This window comes from Gymnoscopelus microlampas (genome assembly GCF_963454915.1).
Source record: "Gymnoscopelus microlampas genome assembly, chromosome: 16".
In the NCBI taxonomy this organism is placed as follows: domain Eukaryota; kingdom Metazoa; phylum Chordata; class Actinopteri; order Myctophiformes; family Myctophidae; genus Gymnoscopelus; species Gymnoscopelus microlampas.
Window position 1 is genome coordinate 31,251,770 of NC_139953.1, and position 21,016 is coordinate 31,272,785.

At 41.8% G+C, this 21,016-nt stretch overlaps 1 protein-coding gene across 1 annotated transcript in view; it reads right to left on the reverse strand.

Annotated features, from left to right (window-relative positions):
* The window catches only part of ryr3 (ryanodine receptor 3), a 167,156-nt gene that overhangs the window by 46,251 nt on the left and 99,889 nt on the right, over nt 1-21,016 (reverse strand). The window contains exons 44-57 of the mRNA XM_084081907.1: nt 18,492-18,595; nt 17,546-17,681; nt 16,697-16,871; nt 14,024-14,123; nt 12,580-12,700; nt 11,097-11,266; nt 9,048-9,268; nt 8,043-8,133; nt 5,159-5,299; nt 4,153-4,310; nt 3,560-3,638; nt 3,097-3,186; nt 433-576; nt 143-205 (exon numbers count right to left, since the gene is read on the reverse strand). Coding sequence (XP_083938033.1) covers nt 143-205; nt 433-576; nt 3,097-3,186; nt 3,560-3,638; nt 4,153-4,310; nt 5,159-5,299; nt 8,043-8,133; nt 9,048-9,268; nt 11,097-11,266; nt 12,580-12,700; nt 14,024-14,123; nt 16,697-16,871; nt 17,546-17,681; nt 18,492-18,595 — 1,793 coding nt within the window. The remainder of the gene's footprint in view (nt 1-142; nt 206-432; nt 577-3,096; nt 3,187-3,559; nt 3,639-4,152; nt 4,311-5,158; nt 5,300-8,042; nt 8,134-9,047; nt 9,269-11,096; nt 11,267-12,579; nt 12,701-14,023; nt 14,124-16,696; nt 16,872-17,545; nt 17,682-18,491; nt 18,596-21,016) is intronic.

The window sequence follows — 21,016 nt, forward strand, 5'->3', positions numbered from 1 at the left end:
AAATAATCAATAAGAAAATGATCTACAATCATAAATCATAAAGCGATGATGCTAGATTGCCAGTCACTGAAGCGTCATATTAGAATGATGACAGGCACAGCTAGTGGAAGGTGAAGACAAGGATAGAATGATGAAAACCAACCTGTAAGTCCTTGGACAATGCGACGTTGTGCATGTCTATCGGAGTGGGGGTGAAGCTGTTAGCCTGTAGAAATGTCAAAGAAACAATATAAGAATCATATGACAACATGAAACTACAAAGTCAGAGATGGAGTGCTAAATATATGCACACAGTATACTGTATGTATTGCATAAAAGTTAACCACATGTACCCTAGTGTCCCTATTCTGGGTATGACATAATATGTGAACATTCAGAGAAAACATTATTTATAAAAATAGCATGTCTACAATAGACAGGCGGTCACAGTACCTGGGACTCAGAGAGCTTGCGTTGTTTTTCGCTCTCCAGTTGCTGGAACACGGCTTCCCCCTCCTTGGTCCCCTCAATGGTCCAGTTCAGAGCAAGCATGCTCTTTAATGTTTCCTTCACTGGCCAGCGGTAGGTCTCTCTCTCCTACACATTCAACACATAATGAGCATTTGCCAGGGGTTCCCAAACCTTTCAGCTCGAGATCTAAATGATACATTATTGGTGTCTCCCCGGGAGTCCGGGACCCACTTATGCCCTATTTCAAAAATAGTGAAAATAGCAGCTCTGTATAAGCTCCCACGTGTCACGATGCAAGCCGTTTTGAGCTTATCTGATATTTTCACTATTTCCTAATGTATATATTTTTTGTATCATAAATATTGTATCATAAATAATTAAAACTACTATTTAAAGGAATTGTAAAAAAAAAAGGAATCTTTACGGACGACCGATAAAAATGGCTCCATGACCCCAAAATGGGCCCCGACCCATTGTTTGGGAAACACTGGCATATTTATACCATTGTAGCAGAGTAGCCCTGCTTGTTAGCCCAGAAGCCTAATAGCTCCCTTGGTCAAGAAGGATTCCTGTTTGGATGGGCGGTTCATTGTATTCTATGCAGGAGTCAAGGGTATGAATTCCAGATTATTAAACACACACACACACACACACACACACACACACACACACACACACACACACACACACACACACACACACACACACACACACACACACACACACACACACACACACACACACACACACACACACACACACACACACACACACACAATACATGGGCAAGAAACTATCACAATCTTTGTAATTATAAAAAGTAACCCACATGTTCTCCTCATTATCTCTGAGGTCAGGTTTTCAATGATAAGTGGTCTCATAACAGCGGTTCTCATTTCTTAATTAGTTTCGTGTCTCACCATGGGAACATCCCCCTGCGTGACCTCATCAGAAGCTCAAATCACATTACGCCAGTCCCAGGTGGCTGGCTTTAACCACATGAACCCTAGCGTCCCTTTTCTGGGGGAACACAATGCGTTGTGAGCTTGTAGATCGGCTATTTTCACAGCACATATTTAGTATAGAGGGAAAAAGGACGAGGTCTAGAACAAACCTCAGGGGGACTCCGGTACCAACTAAGTATATAGAGTTTAAATAGTTAATGATGTGAGTAACATATATTGGCTTGTATATGCACCATAACTCATACATTTACCTCTTCTCAGATCTTGCAGGAGCAGGAGCTCGGAAAACTGTGTTTTTGTGAAGCTACAGCTCATTTGTACGCCTGACTATATCGAACGTACGTACTTGGTCACCGGGTGCTGTACTTCTCGAATACAGTTATTCATCAGTGCAGAGCAGACATACATTTACAGGCGTTGACACTAAGGGTTGCCCACCTGCCCCTGGCAGGTAAATAAAACGGGTTGCCCGACCGTGTGCCTGTTTGAGTGGGGACCCAACCATCTATAAACACAACACGAGATATCTGTCACCTGAAAGTGGCCAGAGCGTTCGACCCCCCCCCCCCCCCCCTCTCGCTCTCCCCCCTCCATCCCACACACACACACACACACACACACACTCAACGTGCAGTGGCTGCCTGAGCTCTGGAGAAACTACAAGCTCACAAAGTGTTGTTTCAATTTCAGCTCATTCAAGCCTTTCTTTCCCAGTAAAAAAAATGTCGAAACTATATAACTCTACTAAGGGTGTGTGTGAGATGAGCACGGCTGCACAGTGCACCACAACCGCAAAAAGAAAGTATTTATATATATATTTTTTCCAAACTTAAACAGAAGTAGCAATACGTTTTGTTTTTGCGAGAATCCAACTGAAAAGTTGTCTCTACCTGTCATTAGCTTAGCTGTCACGGTGGCAGCGGTGGCAGCGGTGGCCTAGTGGTTAGAGGGGCGGCCTTGATACCGGAAGGTCCCTAGTTCGATTCCCCAATTCATCACATCAATCATGAATCACCGCTGAATAGCCCTTGAGCAAGGCTTCCATGCAGGGTCCGGCTGGAAACAAGCTTCGTGCTTAGTCCGACACCCTGGGTAAACAACAAACTTTGCTTTGCTTTGCTTTTACGGCAGCTAAAGCTCTGGAAATGGAGGATAAACTACTGGTGCGAACCCGTCCTTGGTAACATCATACCTGGATGTCACCACACCTTCGGTGGCCCGTGGTTCTCAGTGCAGGCTCTTCTTAGAAATAAAGTTCCTGCTTATGGAAAGAGCCGCAAGGGATAGTTGTCTTTTGACGCAAGCCTTTCTGGCAATACAGGAGTCAGTATATTCCTATAGTGAGACACAAAACGAATGCTAAGAAAGAACTTTGGGTTACTAGTGTAACCTTGGTTCTCTGAGTAGCATGATTGAGTGTCTCACCAGACCACCCTTCTCGCTGGGGAAGCGAGAAGAGGTAAGCTTGTTTTGAATGAGTTATGGTGCGTAGTCAGGTCAATACATTGGGAGGAGGTCCCTGCATCAATGCATGCTTCATTAAGGCCAGCCACTTGGGGCTGGTGTAATGGGATTTGGGCTTCTGATAAGGTCACGCGGGGGGTGTTCCCATAGTGGGACACTCACTTATGCTACTCAGAGAACCAAGGTTATGCTACTAACCCAAAGTTCTCTATTGTACCTTCTCACTCAGAGCCTTGTAGGGCTTCAGCAGTGGATGTGTTTTGGCCTGCTCATCCACACTCTCTCCCAGTTTCCAACCTGCTGCTACCTGCACAAAAACAACCACAGCTTGTGTAATTCACGGCATCCTAGGTATTAGTGTAGATACTATATACAGTAGATATAGAGTTGTATGATTACAATATGTAACGTTAGTGTGAGCACAATATGGGCTATCCATTGACTAGCATTACAAGCAAACTATTAACTAAGCACTGCAAACGTATAAGTCCTTACAATTGTATAGTCTACAGAGACAGAAACAAAGCAATCATTGATGACAGGCTGACAAAAAGTTACAAAGAAAATATTACATTTGATTCACTGACTGGATGGCGATCAGTGAGTGGGAAACTGTGTCACTTGACTGTCATATGACTGCTGTCATACTGAATATCAGGAAGGAAAGCACAGAGACTAACCTTTTCCGAGGACCACTTGTCATGGGAATAATCTGCAAATGTGTTAACAATGTCCTCAAGTTTTTCAGGAAGAGAGATACTGGGAAGAGGGCAAAAAAAGACACATTAAGATTCAGTCAGATTATTACATGGCTTGGTTGAATGTTTGATTCTGCTTGGTCGATCACGTCATTCTGCAGTCTGTTATTCCTAGCCTGCTGTGCTCAGTAACAGACTGTTACTGCTGTGCATCGCAACACCTGTGGCAACTGTGTAATCTAACAGAATATTTTCTTTTGCGGAAGCAATGGAATCCATTTTTTCAAAGTGTTGTACTTTACTCAAATGATTGATTGATTTATTAACCACACAAACCCTAGCGGCCCTAATCTGGGGTGTGAACATTCTGTGAAAATAGCAGATTTACAAGATTTACGGCAAAAATTGTGTTTTTGTGCAGATCAATCTCGTCAGGAACATGATGTGAAAATACCACAACATAAGACAAAGACACATAGAAAATAACACAAAGACATAGAAAATATATTCTAATTTGATCCCTTTCCATCACAAGCTGTTACATCATATTGAATAGGTCTGCTCTAACCACTCACTTGGCAGTGTTGATAGGTTTGGGGTCAAAGTTGCCTTGCGCGTCCACTGACACATGCTCCTCCATGGTGGTACTGGTGTCCACAAAGTCAGGTGGCACGGCCCCAGCGATGGCACACAGGCACAACATGGCCATCCTAAACAGTTCAGTATCATATTTCTACAGAAGACAGGAGGAGTCACAAATGAAGAGATCGGTTAAAACTGGCAGCACACTTGCTCACTCTCACTATTTGCTCTGCAATCCCTCAAAGCGTTTTTGTTTTGTTTCCATGGTCAAAAGAGGACACGTGTGATTGAGCATGAGACGGGACAGGGAGCACAGGCAAGAGAGAGACAGAGATAGAGAAGGGGCGTCTGAGAGTCAGAAAACGTTGCAGCGCGAGTAGCGATCTGTCATCCGCTGATAAATGACTCATCTTCTTTTGGGCCTTGCTTCAGCGGCAACATTCATAATGCTTTCGTCGCGCTCTTCACTTCAACATGCTCAGACTACCGAGAAGTCTGCTCCCGTGAGGGAAGCGCTCAAGCGGTGAGACTCATGGGCCTCAGACAAAACATGGGGGAAAAAATAGACAAAGACACAGCACTGAACCTTGAAAAAGACACAGGGAGAGAGCAAGAGACCACTGGCCGTCTGAATACATTTGATTTATCATTTCATGGGAGATAGATTTGAGAGACCCTTCTGTTGCATTGTCAGAGAAAGAGTGAGATGAAAGACAGAATGAGACAGAGTGTTGCAGACCCTACAGTAAAATCCTATATTTTACAAAATCCTAGATTTTACTGTTAAAAAATCCTAGATTTTAACATCCTAGATTTTAAAATCCTAGATTTTACAGTTAAAAAATCATAGATTTTAACACTGAAGCTTCAGTGCAGTATGCAGTATCTATGGCAATACCGTACATTTTATTTTTATTTTCTAATTACATTTTGGCAAGTCCCCCGATTACACAACCACACAGGGCAACTCTTCAAATCAATAATTCTTGGCTTGGTTACCTTGGTCGAGAGGGAGTCGAAGATTCCCCAGAAGAGCTTCTTGGTGAGGAGCAGCTCCTCCTCGGAGGCTATGCCATCGCTCCCCTGACCGTTGGGCAGGCAGTAGTACTTCCAGCTCTTCTCATAGTGGTTGGTCAGCAGCTACGATAAGACACATAGACACCAGGATTGATTGATTGAATACTTTATTAACAGTTTGCAAAGACAAGCACAGGGAAGTACAGTTCAATACAAGGTCTGTTAAGAGGATTTTAAACCCATGAAAGCACTATGGCTTGTTTCCATTGGGGTCCTTTGTACTCAGTTCATCGAAAAGGACTCTGATTCAAACCTGTTCATGTAGCATTTATATGTCATGTAGTATTTATTGAAACACACATAAAAAACATAAAATGCCAAGGGGGTGAGGTGTGAACAACAAAGACTGGATACTATCTTGACGTCTCGCACATAATGCTATAAAACCATATCAACGGCAAATCTCAGAGTCGCAAGTGGCAGAAGCATACAGATTAACTAATGGTACTATCGACTACTATTATGCCACACCAACTAGGGCTGGGCAATACTACAGTATGTCGATATTGTGTGTTGACCACTTAAGCCCTATTTTATGCTTCGTTGTATGACATTGCCAATCAAAAATCTCACAACGCAGTTTTTCTATTTTCTATTCTTATCATAACATGCCAAAATAGGGACACCAAGGTTGAAAGTGGTTAAAATGGTGTGTGTGTGTGTGTGTGTGTGTGTGTGTGTGTGTGTGTGTGTGTGTGTGTGTGTGTGTGTGTGTGTGTGTGTGTGTGTGCGTGCGTGCGTGCGTGCGTGCGTGCGTGCGTGCGTGCGTGCGTACTGCAGGTGGTGGGTGCTTGTGTGACATTTACCTCCAAAGTGCACCAGGGAGGAGATGGGCTACATCAGTATTTTGGATTGTGTACAAAGTGCTCTGGCAGGAGATGGGATATATCAGTATTTCAGGGGTGTGTGTGCACCTGTCAGACATGCAGGCCGGATTGGTAGATGAGTGGGATGTGAAATAGAAATTGCCACTTAAATTCAGCAGCAGGTGTACCGTTTGTTCTGATTGCTTGTTCCAATTATAGTCTCAACTCTGTCTCATGAATCAGTTCACTGGACATGAGGAGCACTTGGGATCAGAGCAGAAGTTCCATGATTTGGGCCTGTGGATTTGAAGACTTAAACTTAGGAATGAATAGTGGTTGTTCTCATGAAAATTCATGAATCAAACGCGCAAATATCCTGGCAAGAAACAAGTGTAACACTGGTTCCTGACAGCCAGCAAGCGAGCAAACTGGCGATGAAATCGTGTACGAAACTGTTCTGAAACGATCAGCATCACCTGTCATAATGAGACTATCCTGAACGAATCAAAATAAAATAGGATCATAAACCTCTCCTCTGGCAAGGAGAGGAGAGGAATATCTCTGCTACATCAATAACACATACACAAGCACGCACACACGCATACACATCTATAAACAGGTCTCCCTTAAATATGTGAGACCTAGCCCCTTCCTTTAGTAAAAAACAACCCTTAGCTGAGGGCCTCACTATACAGTACCATTTGATGACTGAACTAGAAAAGTTTGCTCCTCGGAGCACAGGTCCTCGCCAGGCCAGGTTGCACAGCCAAGGCAGTGTTGCGACCTGGCTATGCAGGTGCTATATTATAGAGAATTCACAGACAGTAATGCCTCGCTGAGAGCTGACTGTTTCCATCCATTACCCCTTAAACGCAGCCTTTCGATTAGCCAACATACTGTAGCCACATTAGGAGGCTTTGTAGTGAAGAAACGGACTATAAGACACAAGCGGACCTCCTAGATATGCGGATATGTTGGTAAAACCAACCGTGCGCTAAAGACAGAACATAGAAGCAGCATTCGCAACCAAGATTAAAACATTCCAGTTGCAATGCACTTCATGTCCGCTAAGCACAATGTGGCCTCTCTTAGGTATCAGGGGATTGAACATGTAAAATCCCTTAGACGAGGAGGAGATCTCAATAGACTGCTGCTACAGCGAGAATATTTTTGGATTTACACCCTAGACACTTGTACTGTATGTCTGCTAAAGAAATGAACGAGGACTTTCCAATCAACCACTTTTTAGAATGTAATATTTTTCTAGATGTTATTAATCATGCTGTCCATTTGTGTTTTTTCCACTGTTGTTTTATGTATGTGAATGTTGAACACTACATGTATTGATAGATTTTTATTTTATTACCCTATTGTGGTGTTCCACCCACTAATTAATAACGTGACCTGTGGGTGTGTACTTATGTGGGTGGGGTACACACATATCGAGTTTGCAGATTTGAAAAATGTAGGGTGACATAGGCAGTTCTTCCATGGCCTAATGGGAACGTACATGCAAAGTTACACGGCAATGGCATGCTGCGTTCATGATTTGTGGCATTTTGTGCAAAACGGGCCATTCCCGTTTGACAGATACATCTTGATCACATGACTTGAGAGTGCAAAGTTTCACGCCCATCGGTCCAGCGGTGCCCGAGATTAGCTTAACAACATAATCCCGCGCCTTTGGTTGTTCCGGCCTGGCTGGAATAACAATCCTGATATACAGTTATGTGCATCAGGAGTACAGTGAGGGGTGCAGAGAATCTGCTGTGTTGTCTGTCCACTTTGCCATGTGAACAATTAACTTCACTCGTAAAACTGTTATCTTAAAACAGTCGCAAAGAAATCGCTTCACTAGAGAGACAGTAAACGAATAGTGAAACTAATACCTATTAATCACCTTTTCTTGCTTGATCACTTTCATTGATGTATGTCAGGATGAGCTGTAAGGGCCCAAAATATAATGCTAAATGATCAGACAGAGAGACAGAGATACTCACTTTGAGGGGCACCACGCAGTACTCAGTCAGCATGGGGACATCAAACACCAGGCGCCTCACAAGCTGCTGCATCATGGAGGGACGCATGTGCCTGCAGAGCACATGTACATCATTCTAAAATAGCAGTGGTTCTCAAACTTTACATTTACACACTTGCAACTGTCCCTTGGAACCCCTTCAAGGAATCCAGAGGGTTCCTGGGCCCTATTCTTAGAACCACTGTAATGTAACAATCTATATTACATTGTGAATCTTTGGTGTGGACTTGTGAACCAAGACATAATAATGAATATTATGAAACAACATCGGGTAGAAACCAGTATCTCCATAATTCAATTTGTTATGTTTTTTCGTAAATTAATGGCCTTCTTCGTCTTACAAGAGTGTCGTCCAAAAGTAGTGAAAATAGCCGAACTACAAGCTTGCAACACAAAATAACTGTGAGAGCTCCATTCCCACATCAACATATTCTCTTAGACATACTTAACATCTTTTTTCCATTGTGCCCCGCATTTATAAATAAATTGGGAGACATGCTTTTAAGTTCAAAGCACCGTCAGACTGGAACAACCTGCCCTTGTCAATTACATCAACTTCTTTTAATGCTTACAAGACTTCTTTGCTGGTTCACCTTACATCTAGCTGCTCCTGTTTCTGATTGTATTTATTTACTTATCTATTTTATTTTTAAGATGATCCTATATTGGCATCATGTTTATTTGCAATGATTGTTTTATTTTATTTAAATTGTATTTACATTTTATTTAATTTAAATGTAAAGAATTTCTAAGGAAACTAGTATACTGACGTAGGGGGGCTTGAGATGGTGGAAGAGCCTTTATGTGTATGTCCTTGATTTGTTTTGTTCTGTGTTGTTGGATTGTTTTCTTGTTTTGTGTAGCTTTGAGGACCCCCTCGAAAAAAGGGGCTTATCCTCCAGTGAAATTTCTGATAAATAAATAAATTCAGTCGACTGTTGAGATTGAGCTTGGCAGTCGTCCTTACATGCAGATAGCCAGCAGGCATTCTTCTATGGAGTCCCTCTGAGCCTTGGTGAGCGAGCGGCCTTTGGACAGCCGGTAGATGGTCTGCAGGGTGGAGTCAACCAGTGCAGCGTAGTGCTCGGTGCTGGCGAAGAGGTGCGCACAGCGGGTCAGCAAAGGCAACAAGGCAGAGCCGATGTACCTGTTCATGGCCAGGGCTGTCTCTGTGGTGCTCAACAACTCCTGTGGAAGGGAGAAGCAAACTGGTGTTTACACAGCAAAATCCTGAGCGTTAACTCAACTTTGAGAGTGTCATAACGGTCTGTACAGACATCTTAATGGCCCGGTGTCCACACCGCAGAAAACAGTATGATCATGAAATGTGGGTCAGGACCGAAAGAACAAGCTCACAGGACGCCGATAGCCAAGTGATTAAGGCACGTACCATACCAGCCTGGCCAAAAATAGAATCAACTTTAGAACAAAAAAATAACAAGATCACGGAGACAAGCAGTCATAATTCGTTTTCTCAGGAGGGTGACTGGCATCCACGAGGGACTCAGAGTAGAGCCACTGTTCCTTTATGTGGAAAGGAGCCAGCTGAGGTCGTTCGGGCATTAAGTTCAGAAGTCTCCTGGGCGCCTCCTTAGAGAGGTGTTCGGCACACGTTCAACTAGGAGGAGACCACGGGGCATAACAAGGACGAGATGGGGGTAGTATATCTCCCCAGTTAGAAGGAGCTAATGTGGCCAAGGAAAGAGGAGTCTGGGATTTTCTGCTGGAACTGTTACCTCCTGTAACCTGACTCCAGATGATAAGTGGTAGAAGATGGATGAATAAATGGATGGTGTGTGTAGAACCAAACTGCTCATAAAGATTACCATCTGAAAGAGGTATTGTAGTACAGCAATGGTACTGTGATGGAACCACAGTCTGCACATCAACTCCAAATGTATACTGACCATCCGAGTCTGTACAGTTCTAAACCTACCGCCTGATCAGACTTTGTGAGATGGCATCCTGGGTAATCTAATTTGACCACTGAGGCTAATTGAACTGACACTGAGAGACAGTGAACCTCAATGTCAGCTCATTTAGTGACAACATAATGTGGTCATCAAGTGATTACAGTGGTCCCATGGTGGCTGCCCCTCTGACCTACTGGGTTAAATTAGTAGCCTATTGGAAGCTTTTTATTTTCCTCTCAAGGGCTAAAAAAACGATGAATAAGCGACTTTGAAGGAAGCTCGTCTCCTCTGAAAGCCACCAGTCTACCGAGGTCTATTTGGTAGATAAGACAATGATTTTTAATAAAAAATGTTTACCAAAGACTGAAATAGACAGATGATGTTGTTATTTGTTAAGTCATAACATAGATCAGTGAATGGCGACCACCAGGCAGATGTGTGGCACCTGCTTACAACAGCTACATTATAACATCTATCTCTATGAAGCTGATCTCTCAAGAAGCATCTGTCGGGAGGTTCATTCAGAACGTGTGAACATTGGCCTACAAGTGGGCAGGCCTTAGATCAGGAAGCAAGCCACGCTTTACCCAATCAAATGTAGTGGCCGGGATTTACATCTGTGCGTTCGCTTTCTAATGTGTTCCCACTGGAAACAAACCAATCTATCAAATACTTCAAACAAATGTGCTGAAGAGGTTTTACATGTTCAATATTGTGTAATTGAGCAACTCTCGTAAGTACGTTAGCAAAAACCTCGTCGTCTATAACATCCATGTTCCGTGGGAGAAATGTTGTTAGTGTTCTGTGGGAGAAATGTTGTTCGTGGGAATGAAAACATAGGCGCCCCACCGGAAGAGTAGGGCTGAGGGCTGAGGGCGGAGCAAACGGGCCAACATCCTGTTATCCACATTCTATTGAGCTGTCCCCCAGAGTCAAATTCAAAGGAAAAAAACAGCAGAGGGCGCTGTTTTTTCCTCTTATTTTTGACGATGGGTTCCCAGATTGCTATGAAGCTACAGTACCTAATGAGGCAGGAATGCTTTGCAGGAAGAAGGCTTGCTGGGGCATGGACTATAGGTGCGGTAACAGTCTCTCTTCCTCACCGTGTCCATAGATGCAGACGCACGGAGGTCAGGCAGGAAGCCGACCTCTAGCATCTGGAGCAGAAAGGCCTGGTCCTCGATGCCGTAAACACGTTCCAGAAAGAGCACCATGGGGGCCTTGTGGTCCGGACAGAAGCTAGCTGACATATCCGGCTCTGTCACCGAGCCATCTGTACAAGAGGAAGAGGAGAGAAGGAGGGGGATGAGGCTTATTATTATTTTTATACATACATTTATCTTGGAAAATTCAGAGGGGACGTCCATGTTATTAACCACTTAAACCCTATACTTAGATGACCAGGGACCCCCAGGGCTCTATACTTGGTCCACTTTAAAAAAAACTAACTTTGGCGAAAACAGCTGATATACTGTACAAGCTTGCGACGCATTGTGAGCTTGTAGATCTGCTATTTACACAGAATGTTTGCCCCCAGAATAGGGTTCATGTGGCCAATCATAAAAAGCAGTACGGAAATAAGTAGAACAAAAAGAGAAGACAGCACTGGAATTAAAAAGAAGAAACTGTGAGAAAGTAAAGTCTAAAAAATTGGATAAAATTATGGATAAAATATACTTGTTTTTGTTTACTTGTCTCGTCAGTAAAACTGCTTGCTACTGTAATAGCCTACAGGTGGGTGTGGACTGGACACAAGACAGGGGAGCGAGGAAGCGAGACATGTGAAGAGAAAGTTATTCAAAACACAATAAGCTGAGGAAACATTACGGGGCAGGAGTGCACCAGCGCAGACTGTATAGTCCTGTAAAAAAACGTGTCTGTTTTCTCATTAGAATATGTCATGGAGAAAATTGGATCCGGGGAAAGCTTGACTGGGTTTCTGCCAAGCGCTGGTTTAAGTGCTGTTCCGGATGGTGTTTTCAGTTAAGCCACGGACTAAACATGTTTTTTTTTTTCATGAAGTACAAATTGGAAAGTCAAAGACCTTGTATATCCATATTTATGTAGGGGTGAAAAGAACACCCCCACTCCCGTCCCCCGAAACCAGTGTGGGTGGAGAAGGCAATGAAACACTAACTGCCAGATATACTGTATATCATGTACAGTAGAGTATATACACACACATTATACTCTGCTACACTGATAAAGAACATACACCCCCAGAGATACAGTGATATCCAAACCTGAATAAGTCACCAGGCACCACAACTTTAATTTATATTTCTCAACAATAAGGCAAAGACACACTTTAAGTATTGCTTATACTCCCAAACAAAGGTGGAAGGAAGAATATACCGTACAAAGTTTCAGTCCTCTCTACAACTACAAAAACCCAATATATTTCTTTGACTGGAGATCACCAAGGGTCTATACTCTAGGACCCCTCCTTTTTCCCCTCTACAGAAAATCTCTTTGTTGAAAAATAGTCTACTGCTATTTTCGCCGAATGTTCGACCCACATTAAGGACGCAAGGGTTCAAGTGCTTAAATAACAATATTTCAGCTAACCCCAAAACTGAATCAAACCTTTATTGATGGTGGGCATTTTTAGGGGTATGCTGATGATGCCCACCAGGTCAGTAGTGGGGACCAGGGAGCGCAGGATGGCACGGATACGCAGCGCTTCTCCTTTACCCTTGTTGATGAGCTGAGGAAAAATGACACAAATAGAAAGATCAATCCTCAAGGGACTTTATTCTGGTCACCATAGGAGGTCTATGGTTACAATCAAGAGATTCACCATTACATAGAGTGCAATGTGACAACGTAATGATGTGCTATCGAGGATGAGCGCCTGTGTGGAAAAACCTAGTATATATGTCATTTAGAAGAGAGGAAGTTGATGAGAATGGGAGAGATGTGCTCAAGAAGGAACTGAACTGAAATGAACAGTGAATTATGGCTTTCTGGAACCATCCGCCTCACCGCTCTGCAGTGTTACTAAATTGTCGCTGTCGTGCAGAAACCTTGTATCTCTGTATTTAATCTTTTTACGTTTTTTCATAAATTAATGGCGTTTTATATTTCGTTGTATGAAAAAGTATTAAGATGGAAAATGTAGATCTGCTATTCAAATCAAAACTTTATTATTATTTTTTTTCCATTTCTGAGAAGTAACAGTTTTGGACATACTGTATAACAGGGGTACTCAACAACAAATCTTGAGGGTCCACAAATCATTTTGGTAAAGGTCTGTTTACAGTATTTAAGTCGGTCAATCGAGCCAAGCCTATGAAATCGGATCCCCTCCCAACCAACTAACTTAATAAAACTGGGGTGCAGAGCAGCGGCGCAAATCTGTGTTGAGGCTAGAGGGGGTCCCCCTAAAAATGTTTAGTTTTTTTAGTGCCAAAATGTTTAGTTTTTTTTTTCCTCTAATCTAGCTAATTTGTGTTATGTTAATTCTTCATTATTAATAACTTACGATGCATAAGTGGGTTCAGGTAAGTATTTTTAATTATTTTAACATTTTTATTTGTATTAATCTAAATGACTTGGGGGGGGTCCAATCTAAAGCTAGGGGGAGACAAATCATACATACATGAAAATAAAAATGAAAACAACTGAACAACAATTCAAATACTTTTTTCACCCCCCCTCCAAGAACCCCCCAAAATATATCTCTTAATGTTTTTTTTTTGGTCCAGGGTCCACAGGGAGGTGTCCGCCTGTTAAGTACCCCTGCTGTATAAGGTTACAGACAGCGACAAAATCTTCTCTTACTTACTGTGGATTGGATGAATAAAAATTGCTATCTATTGTACTATTCCGAACTTTATTGTTTATGTTTATTCTTTTCTGTTTATTTTTCTCATTTTTATTACATCCAATGTTATCATTATTATCTTGTTGGTATATTGTTGTTGTTATCACAGTCTTGCAGAAAATGCCACGCCAACATTTCACTGCCTGTATGAGTGAGTGACAAATAAACCGCTCTTGATACATAAATCAGTGCTTTGTGACTCACATGCATCTCTGGAGCACAGCGACCCAGCAGATCGATGAGAGCAGAGTAGAAGGACATGATGGCATTGCCCATGTGAATCACCTCGCCTTCTTCTTCAGACCTGAAACAGTACCAGAGGAATAGACAACTCATTCTTTCTGGCTGGCATTTGAATAACATACAGTACAGAATAGCATACAGAATACATACAGAATAGCATACAGTACCTGCGCCACTCGGAAATGAAATGTATTTAATTGAAAAAGAGGAGTGCTAAATAAGATACATCTGTAGCATAGACTCCTAGATTCTAACTCTGACCATTTAGCAAATAATACTTTCTTATTGGCATTTCAGATTCTGCCATAAATTATGCTTCACTGTGATTTAGACCTGAGGCCGATTCTAAAAACGCCTTCTAAATCCTGACCTAAGTTTTCTGAAAAACTTAAATTTGTATTCAAATAAATTACAAAAATGTATGTCGCTATATGCTGTATACAGCAACAACTACACCAAAGGGGGTTCCCGGATTGAAAGGTATAGTTACAGTATTGGCGTTCCAGGTCTAAATGGGTTAACCAGGGTTTCATTTGTAAAAACAACAGACATCAGAAGCAAAGGCATGGACCCGCCCCCCAATCTTCGTCATCAACATTCTGGACACAAACTTGTTCTCAAAACCGCAGTCACCAGGGCTAGACTCTGTCAATTATTTCTATGCCATAAAATGCTCTTATCTTGTCTTTTTGATATAGAGTGTTGCTTTGACTTCTCAAAGTTTCCACCACAATGTAAATCTGCTTTCTTCGTTGTCAGTCTGTGCAGCTGATTAAATGGTTTGATTAAAGATTTATTAGCGTGTAGTAGATTTGTTTTGCCTTTGTGAGGTAGAAATCTCTGAAACAGCATTTTTATGCCCTGTGGTGTTAGAACTCTCTAATGAAAGCAATTAGTGGGAGTATAGCAGTAACTCCACTGCTGTGCCTATAAATCTAAGAAACTGCTGATGCCCACCCAGTGGTAGAGCTTGGGCGTGTATTCATATTGACATTTTCAGCAATTAAAGGTAGAATACTAACTCCAGTATATCTATCACAAAGGCTGATCCGGTAGACATGACCCACTTTAGGTTTAGAAACAATATCGAAGGAAATTAGTGAGCAGCAGAGGTGGTAAGTAACAAAATGCAAATACTTAATTACTGTACTTAAGTACAGTTTTCAGGTATTTGTACTTTTGAGTATTCATTTTACTGACAACTTTTTTCCTTTTCCCCTACATGTTAACACAAATAGCTGACATTTTTTACTCCTTATTTCATATTCAAAACAGGCTTGTTTAACCACTTGATCCAACTTTTGTTTATAATGACATGCCCAAAATAGGGACACCAGGTTCAAAGTGGTTAATGTACTGTATGCGCACCTTCCCAAGATCAAGACCGATTTCAACCTAAATGGATGGGTCAATAACACGGAAAAAAATATCCTGTGGTGTATCCATTGCTGCATATCATGCTCAACAGACATAACAAGACAAAAACAGCATAAGGAGACAAGAGAAGAAGACTTGACCGCGGAGAAAGAAAAATGATGTGAACAATTTTGACACAGTGGGGTAAATTGATGGAGAAAATCTATTGCCTGTAAACCTACTAATGGTGTTTTAAATCATATCAGAAAGTAAGGAAGACAGAAAAGGTTAAACTGGACTTCAAAGACATATTTTGAAGTCATTTCGCGACAGCAGTATCCATCAAAAGAACGGTATTATTCATCAGGTATAGAAAGTCAGAAGGCAGTCAAGCCAGAATTGTTGTTAGCTGAGCCACGAAGTGATGCGACACTACTGTATAATGAGCCTGTCTCATTGGCTTGGTGCCTCGTTTGCAATGCATAAATCAATATAATGATATTTCTTTTTTCATCTTGTGAGAAAACCTTGAATTATTTGAACCAACTTTTAAAAGTACATTTTCTGTTTAATAAACGTGTTAATTATTAATCCATTTGTAATTCAGAGAGTATACAAATGTAACCAAATGGACGGTTACAGATGTGTAACTCTGAAACCTAGTTCAGACCAATGATTCGAGATGTGACGTTGCATGTGACCGTTGCAGATACAAAATGGAAGCGGTCTGAATTACCAATTGCAGGTCAGCAAATGCTAGCTAATTGCAAGTTGCAAGAGATTCAACTTGTCCAATCACAAGCATGTTGCACTAGCAAAGCATTTCTGATCACACAATCTGCCATTGTAACCTAATACAGTTTCTCCCCCTCACACACACGCACACACACACACACACACACACACACACACACACACACACACACACACACACACACACACACACACACACACACACACACACACACACACACACACACACACACACACACACACACACACACACACACACACACACACACACACACACAATACCATTGCTATGGAAACGGCAATCAGTTGCTGCTCGGCAGATGGGTGTCTGTGGACTGTCCAGTATTATAACGACGTTGCAAACCCCCGTTTGAGGATTCTCTGCACTTTAGTCTGAACTAGGCTTGAGAGTGTACAGATCAGATGTAACCAAATGGATCCTTACCCGTCCATTTGATTACATTTACAGACTCAGAGTTAAATTGACACTCAGCATTTTAAAGTGCATTATTAATAAGTTCCTACCCGCTACTGCCAGGGGTGGGTAGGTCGAGGGCAGGGTTCTCAGAGATTTTAATGGCATCCAGCATGCCGTGCAGCAGACCCTGGCCCCCCTCGCCTCTCAGCGCAGGGCCAAAACATTCGGGACGGCGGATGAGCAGCTTCACAACCACATTGGAGTTCTCCTCCACACTCTCACCTGGAGGTGAGAGTGCCAGTTGAAAGTACAGATACACACTTAGAATGAATGCGTAGTACATAAAACACACAAATGAATTGAAAATAATAATTTATGTACAGACAAAAACACACCCACACCACCACACACACTAACACCCCCACACACACACACACACACACACACACACACACACACAGCAAAGTGGTAGAAAGTAACTACGTACCGTAGTACTTAAATACAATTTTGAGGTACTTTAACTTTTGTTGAACATTTTTGAATACTTCATACTTCTACTTTTTACTCTACTACAATTATTTGACAGCTTTAGTTACTAGTTACTTTGTAAATTTAGATACATTTTTTTTTTACAAAATATTGTTCTGTGCATTAACCACTTAAGGAATTTTATACCTCGGCTATTCAAAAAAAGACTATCTACAAGCTCACAACGTGTCACACCACGACGCGTTGTGAGCTTGTATATCTGCTATTTTGATAGAAAGTTTGTGTGAGTACTTTTTACTTACTAAGTATGTCTTAATCCTACTTTTTTACTTTTGCTCAAGTACAATTTTGAATGCATACTTATTGTGGTAATGCTACTTTTACTTAAGTAAAACATCGGTACATCTTCCACCACTGTCACAGCATTAGCACCAGTACTATGCAGCATGCATCCATCTTATACACACCATTGCTGAAGACGGCGAATCGAAGGAAAGACAGGTAGCGCTCTCCCTCTATGGGATTCCAGCCCAAGTCTGGGTAACCCTTAGCAACAAGGCTAGCACAGCTCTGTAGACCACAACCTGCCAGGTATGTCACCACCTACACACACACACACACACACACACACACACACACACACACACACACACACACACACACACACACACACACACACACACACACACACACACACACACACACACACACACACACACACACACACACACACACACACACACACAGTCAGTTTCACACAGTAAAGTCCTCAGTGTTAAATGTATCCATTTGTGACACTGAGAGTGTACAAATGTAACCAAATGGACCTGTTACATTTGGTTACAACACTAGCACAGTTGAAATAACACTGAGGATTTCACAGTGCAGAAGGACCGCATAGGCCACAAGCCCTTGGGCATTGTAATGGTCCACTCCGTCATTTCACTGTCAGTGTCAAAAGTGACGGCTCGAAAGTATGTTGCTGAGCTAGCTTATTCAACTTGTCCGGAAACGGCAATTTTTCATTGCAAAGAGCTGTCTTATATGCCTATGCTAAATTATATTCACTGTAACTCAAACGGAGAGGCTTTTTTAATACTGTATGCGACGACATGAGCCATTATTTGTGCCAAAGAGTCTGTTCATTACACCAGTGCCCAGACTAGTTTCAGGGTCTAATACCAATATGAAATATCAACCATTTGAATACTGTCCAGTTATTATACAGTGAAATCCATACATAGTGTTAATATATGGAGCCAGATGGACCCGTAATTTTTACACTTATAATATGTGTACTAAGGATGAGTCAGCAGCACACATCCACAAAAATATCATATCACATTTTATCTCAGGGCCCCCTGAGGTGTGCCAACTTTTTATTGTTTTTTTTTGGGGGGGGGGGGTTCTGACCTTCTCCAGGTCTGGCTCCTCCAGGGACAGAGCCAGGCTGTTGTTGTCCATCAATGAAGACGCCGCAACGTCCAGTGGAGTGGAGCCCCTCATGGCTTCACAGGCTGTATACACACAAACACACAGAAGCTTGGTTTTCTCTCTGCTTACAGCAGGGGGCAGTCGTTTGACATGTCCAGAGACATTTGGCTGCTCTGTCCCTTTCACTCTCATCAGTTGTCCCCACAATGTGAGGTTCAGACTGCGTGTACACACAGACAGTCAAATTCAAATGGAACGACACAGTCTAATCCAAATGGAACTAAACGAAAGGGTCAATTTTCCTGCAGATTTTGAAAGTACGTGCAATTTGGGGTAATTTCCACCACATGAATTACTCACAATGTGGAAATTATTGCTACATCAATGGAATATTGATGAAGAAATATCATGTTCCAAAGAAGAGAAGAAGTGGTCAATAACCCATGATGGAATGTGGATCATTGCCTATCGATGATTTTTTCAATAATAGAATAAATCGATCAAACTGTTGCACCCCTAATTTCCATCAGAGCTCCCATAATCAATCTCTTCTCATTACTCGCCCTAGTTTACTTCCGCCCTAGTTTACTTCCTTGACCAAGCTTCTATTTCCAAGTATGTGCAATTGTTTCTTGTGTCTACGAGCCGTTCATTTTGAAGCAACTGTTAATTAAAGTACTAGACATTTATCCTCCAGCAAAACCACATATGAACTTATTAGCATCACCCTCACAGCACCAAACCTCCATTCAAATCCACACTCCACTGTTATGACTATTACATCAAGAGCTATAGTAGGCAGAAGTGGATGAGCAATCACACAGCTTCATCCATAGAACTTCAAGTGTGTGTGTGTGTGTGTGTGTGTGTGTGTGTGTGTGTGTGTGTGTGTGTGTGTGTGTGTGTGTGTGTGTGTGTGTGTGCTTGTGTTTGATCACCAGTAAGTACTGCAATCTCCAGAGAGTGTGAAGCTCTCCTCTCTCAGTCAGCTGGAGCCCAATGACTCATCAGTCCTGCCCAGCATGTTTAAATAACTCCCTTCACTCTCTCTCTCTCTCTCTCTCTCTTTCTCTCTCTCTGACCCTCTCTCTCTCTCTCTCTCTGACTCTCTCTCCTATCTCTACTGCTATACACCCCATCTCTCTCCAAAAAAAAAAAGCGCTCAATATTGGATGGAAGCTCTGACATTTGTATTTTTTTTCTCACTCAGATACTTGTCACAATATAGGGGGAAATGTCTCTTCTGAAAGAACACTTGCTAAAACAGTTGCTACGGTAATGATACTGTACCTAGTGTATTAATGAGAAATACTAACAGTGTTAACAACGTATTTTGCGGTAGCACAATGCTCAAATTTAAATTCCTACAATTTGGCCATGTGCCTCAGGCCAACATTCAAATGTGGCAGTGTCTGCATAGTTCTCGTCTTTCTCTCAATCTCTCAACACTTTAATAATCTATATTCTCATTAAATTGTAGAGAGATAAATCAACGCCACCTTAGCTTAACATGAACCCTAGTGCCTCTGTTTTGGGGCAAACATTCAGCAAAAATAGACGATTCTGGGGGAACATTCTGTGAAAATAGCTGTTCTACAAGCTCACAACATGCTGCAATGCGACGTGTTGAGAGCTTGTAGATCGTTCGAATTTTACGGCAAAGACATTTTCGGCAAAGACATTTGGTGTAGAGGGTAAGAATTAGCAGACCTAACATTATACACCGTCGTACAATGCGTTTATTCTTGCATTGAACACATTGTGAGCTTGTACAGTACAGTAGATCTGCTATTTTCGGTGTGACAAAGTATAAGTCAGGTTTAAGAAAGAAAATAGTAATAAAACTAATCCAAGGCACTCAATCTCTAGAGCTCACAAAAAAAGGCTTTATTATTTTTGTCTTGTACAATATTGGCGAAACCAACGCATATCAGCAGCACCCTCAGGGGATATGTATCCCTTGATAAAGGAAGTTGCTGCCTTTTTACTATTTTCTCATACCTCTTTCATTGAATTACTGACCTTCATCTGTTCTCTTGCCAGTGAGCATATCTTCCTTTTTGTTTTATTCTCAACATTCTCCCCATTCTTTTTCCTATATTTTACACTTCTCACTTAATGCTTTACTTTGTGATTGAATCGTTTTTTATACTGTAGTTAGTTGTTAATGGAACTTGTGAAGTGAAGTGTGTGAAGTGAAAGATGGATGGAGTGCTACTGTATAGTATGTGGCTCACTGTACAAAGTTCAACCGACCAAGTCCAAGACAAGCAATAAAATACTTTAAGACCTGTCATAGTGTAACCAATACTGGAATCTGACAAGGGCTCAGAAATTCCAACATTTACGGATCTTTTTTTTAATGAATTATCAGACCATTGAAACTACCAAGACAAAAACTTAAGGTATGCTTATTTAAACAATTAATCTAACTAGTAGGGCATTTGTCAATGAACATATTGCTCATGGATGAGTTTAGGGCTGGACTAAAGCAGGCTGCATAC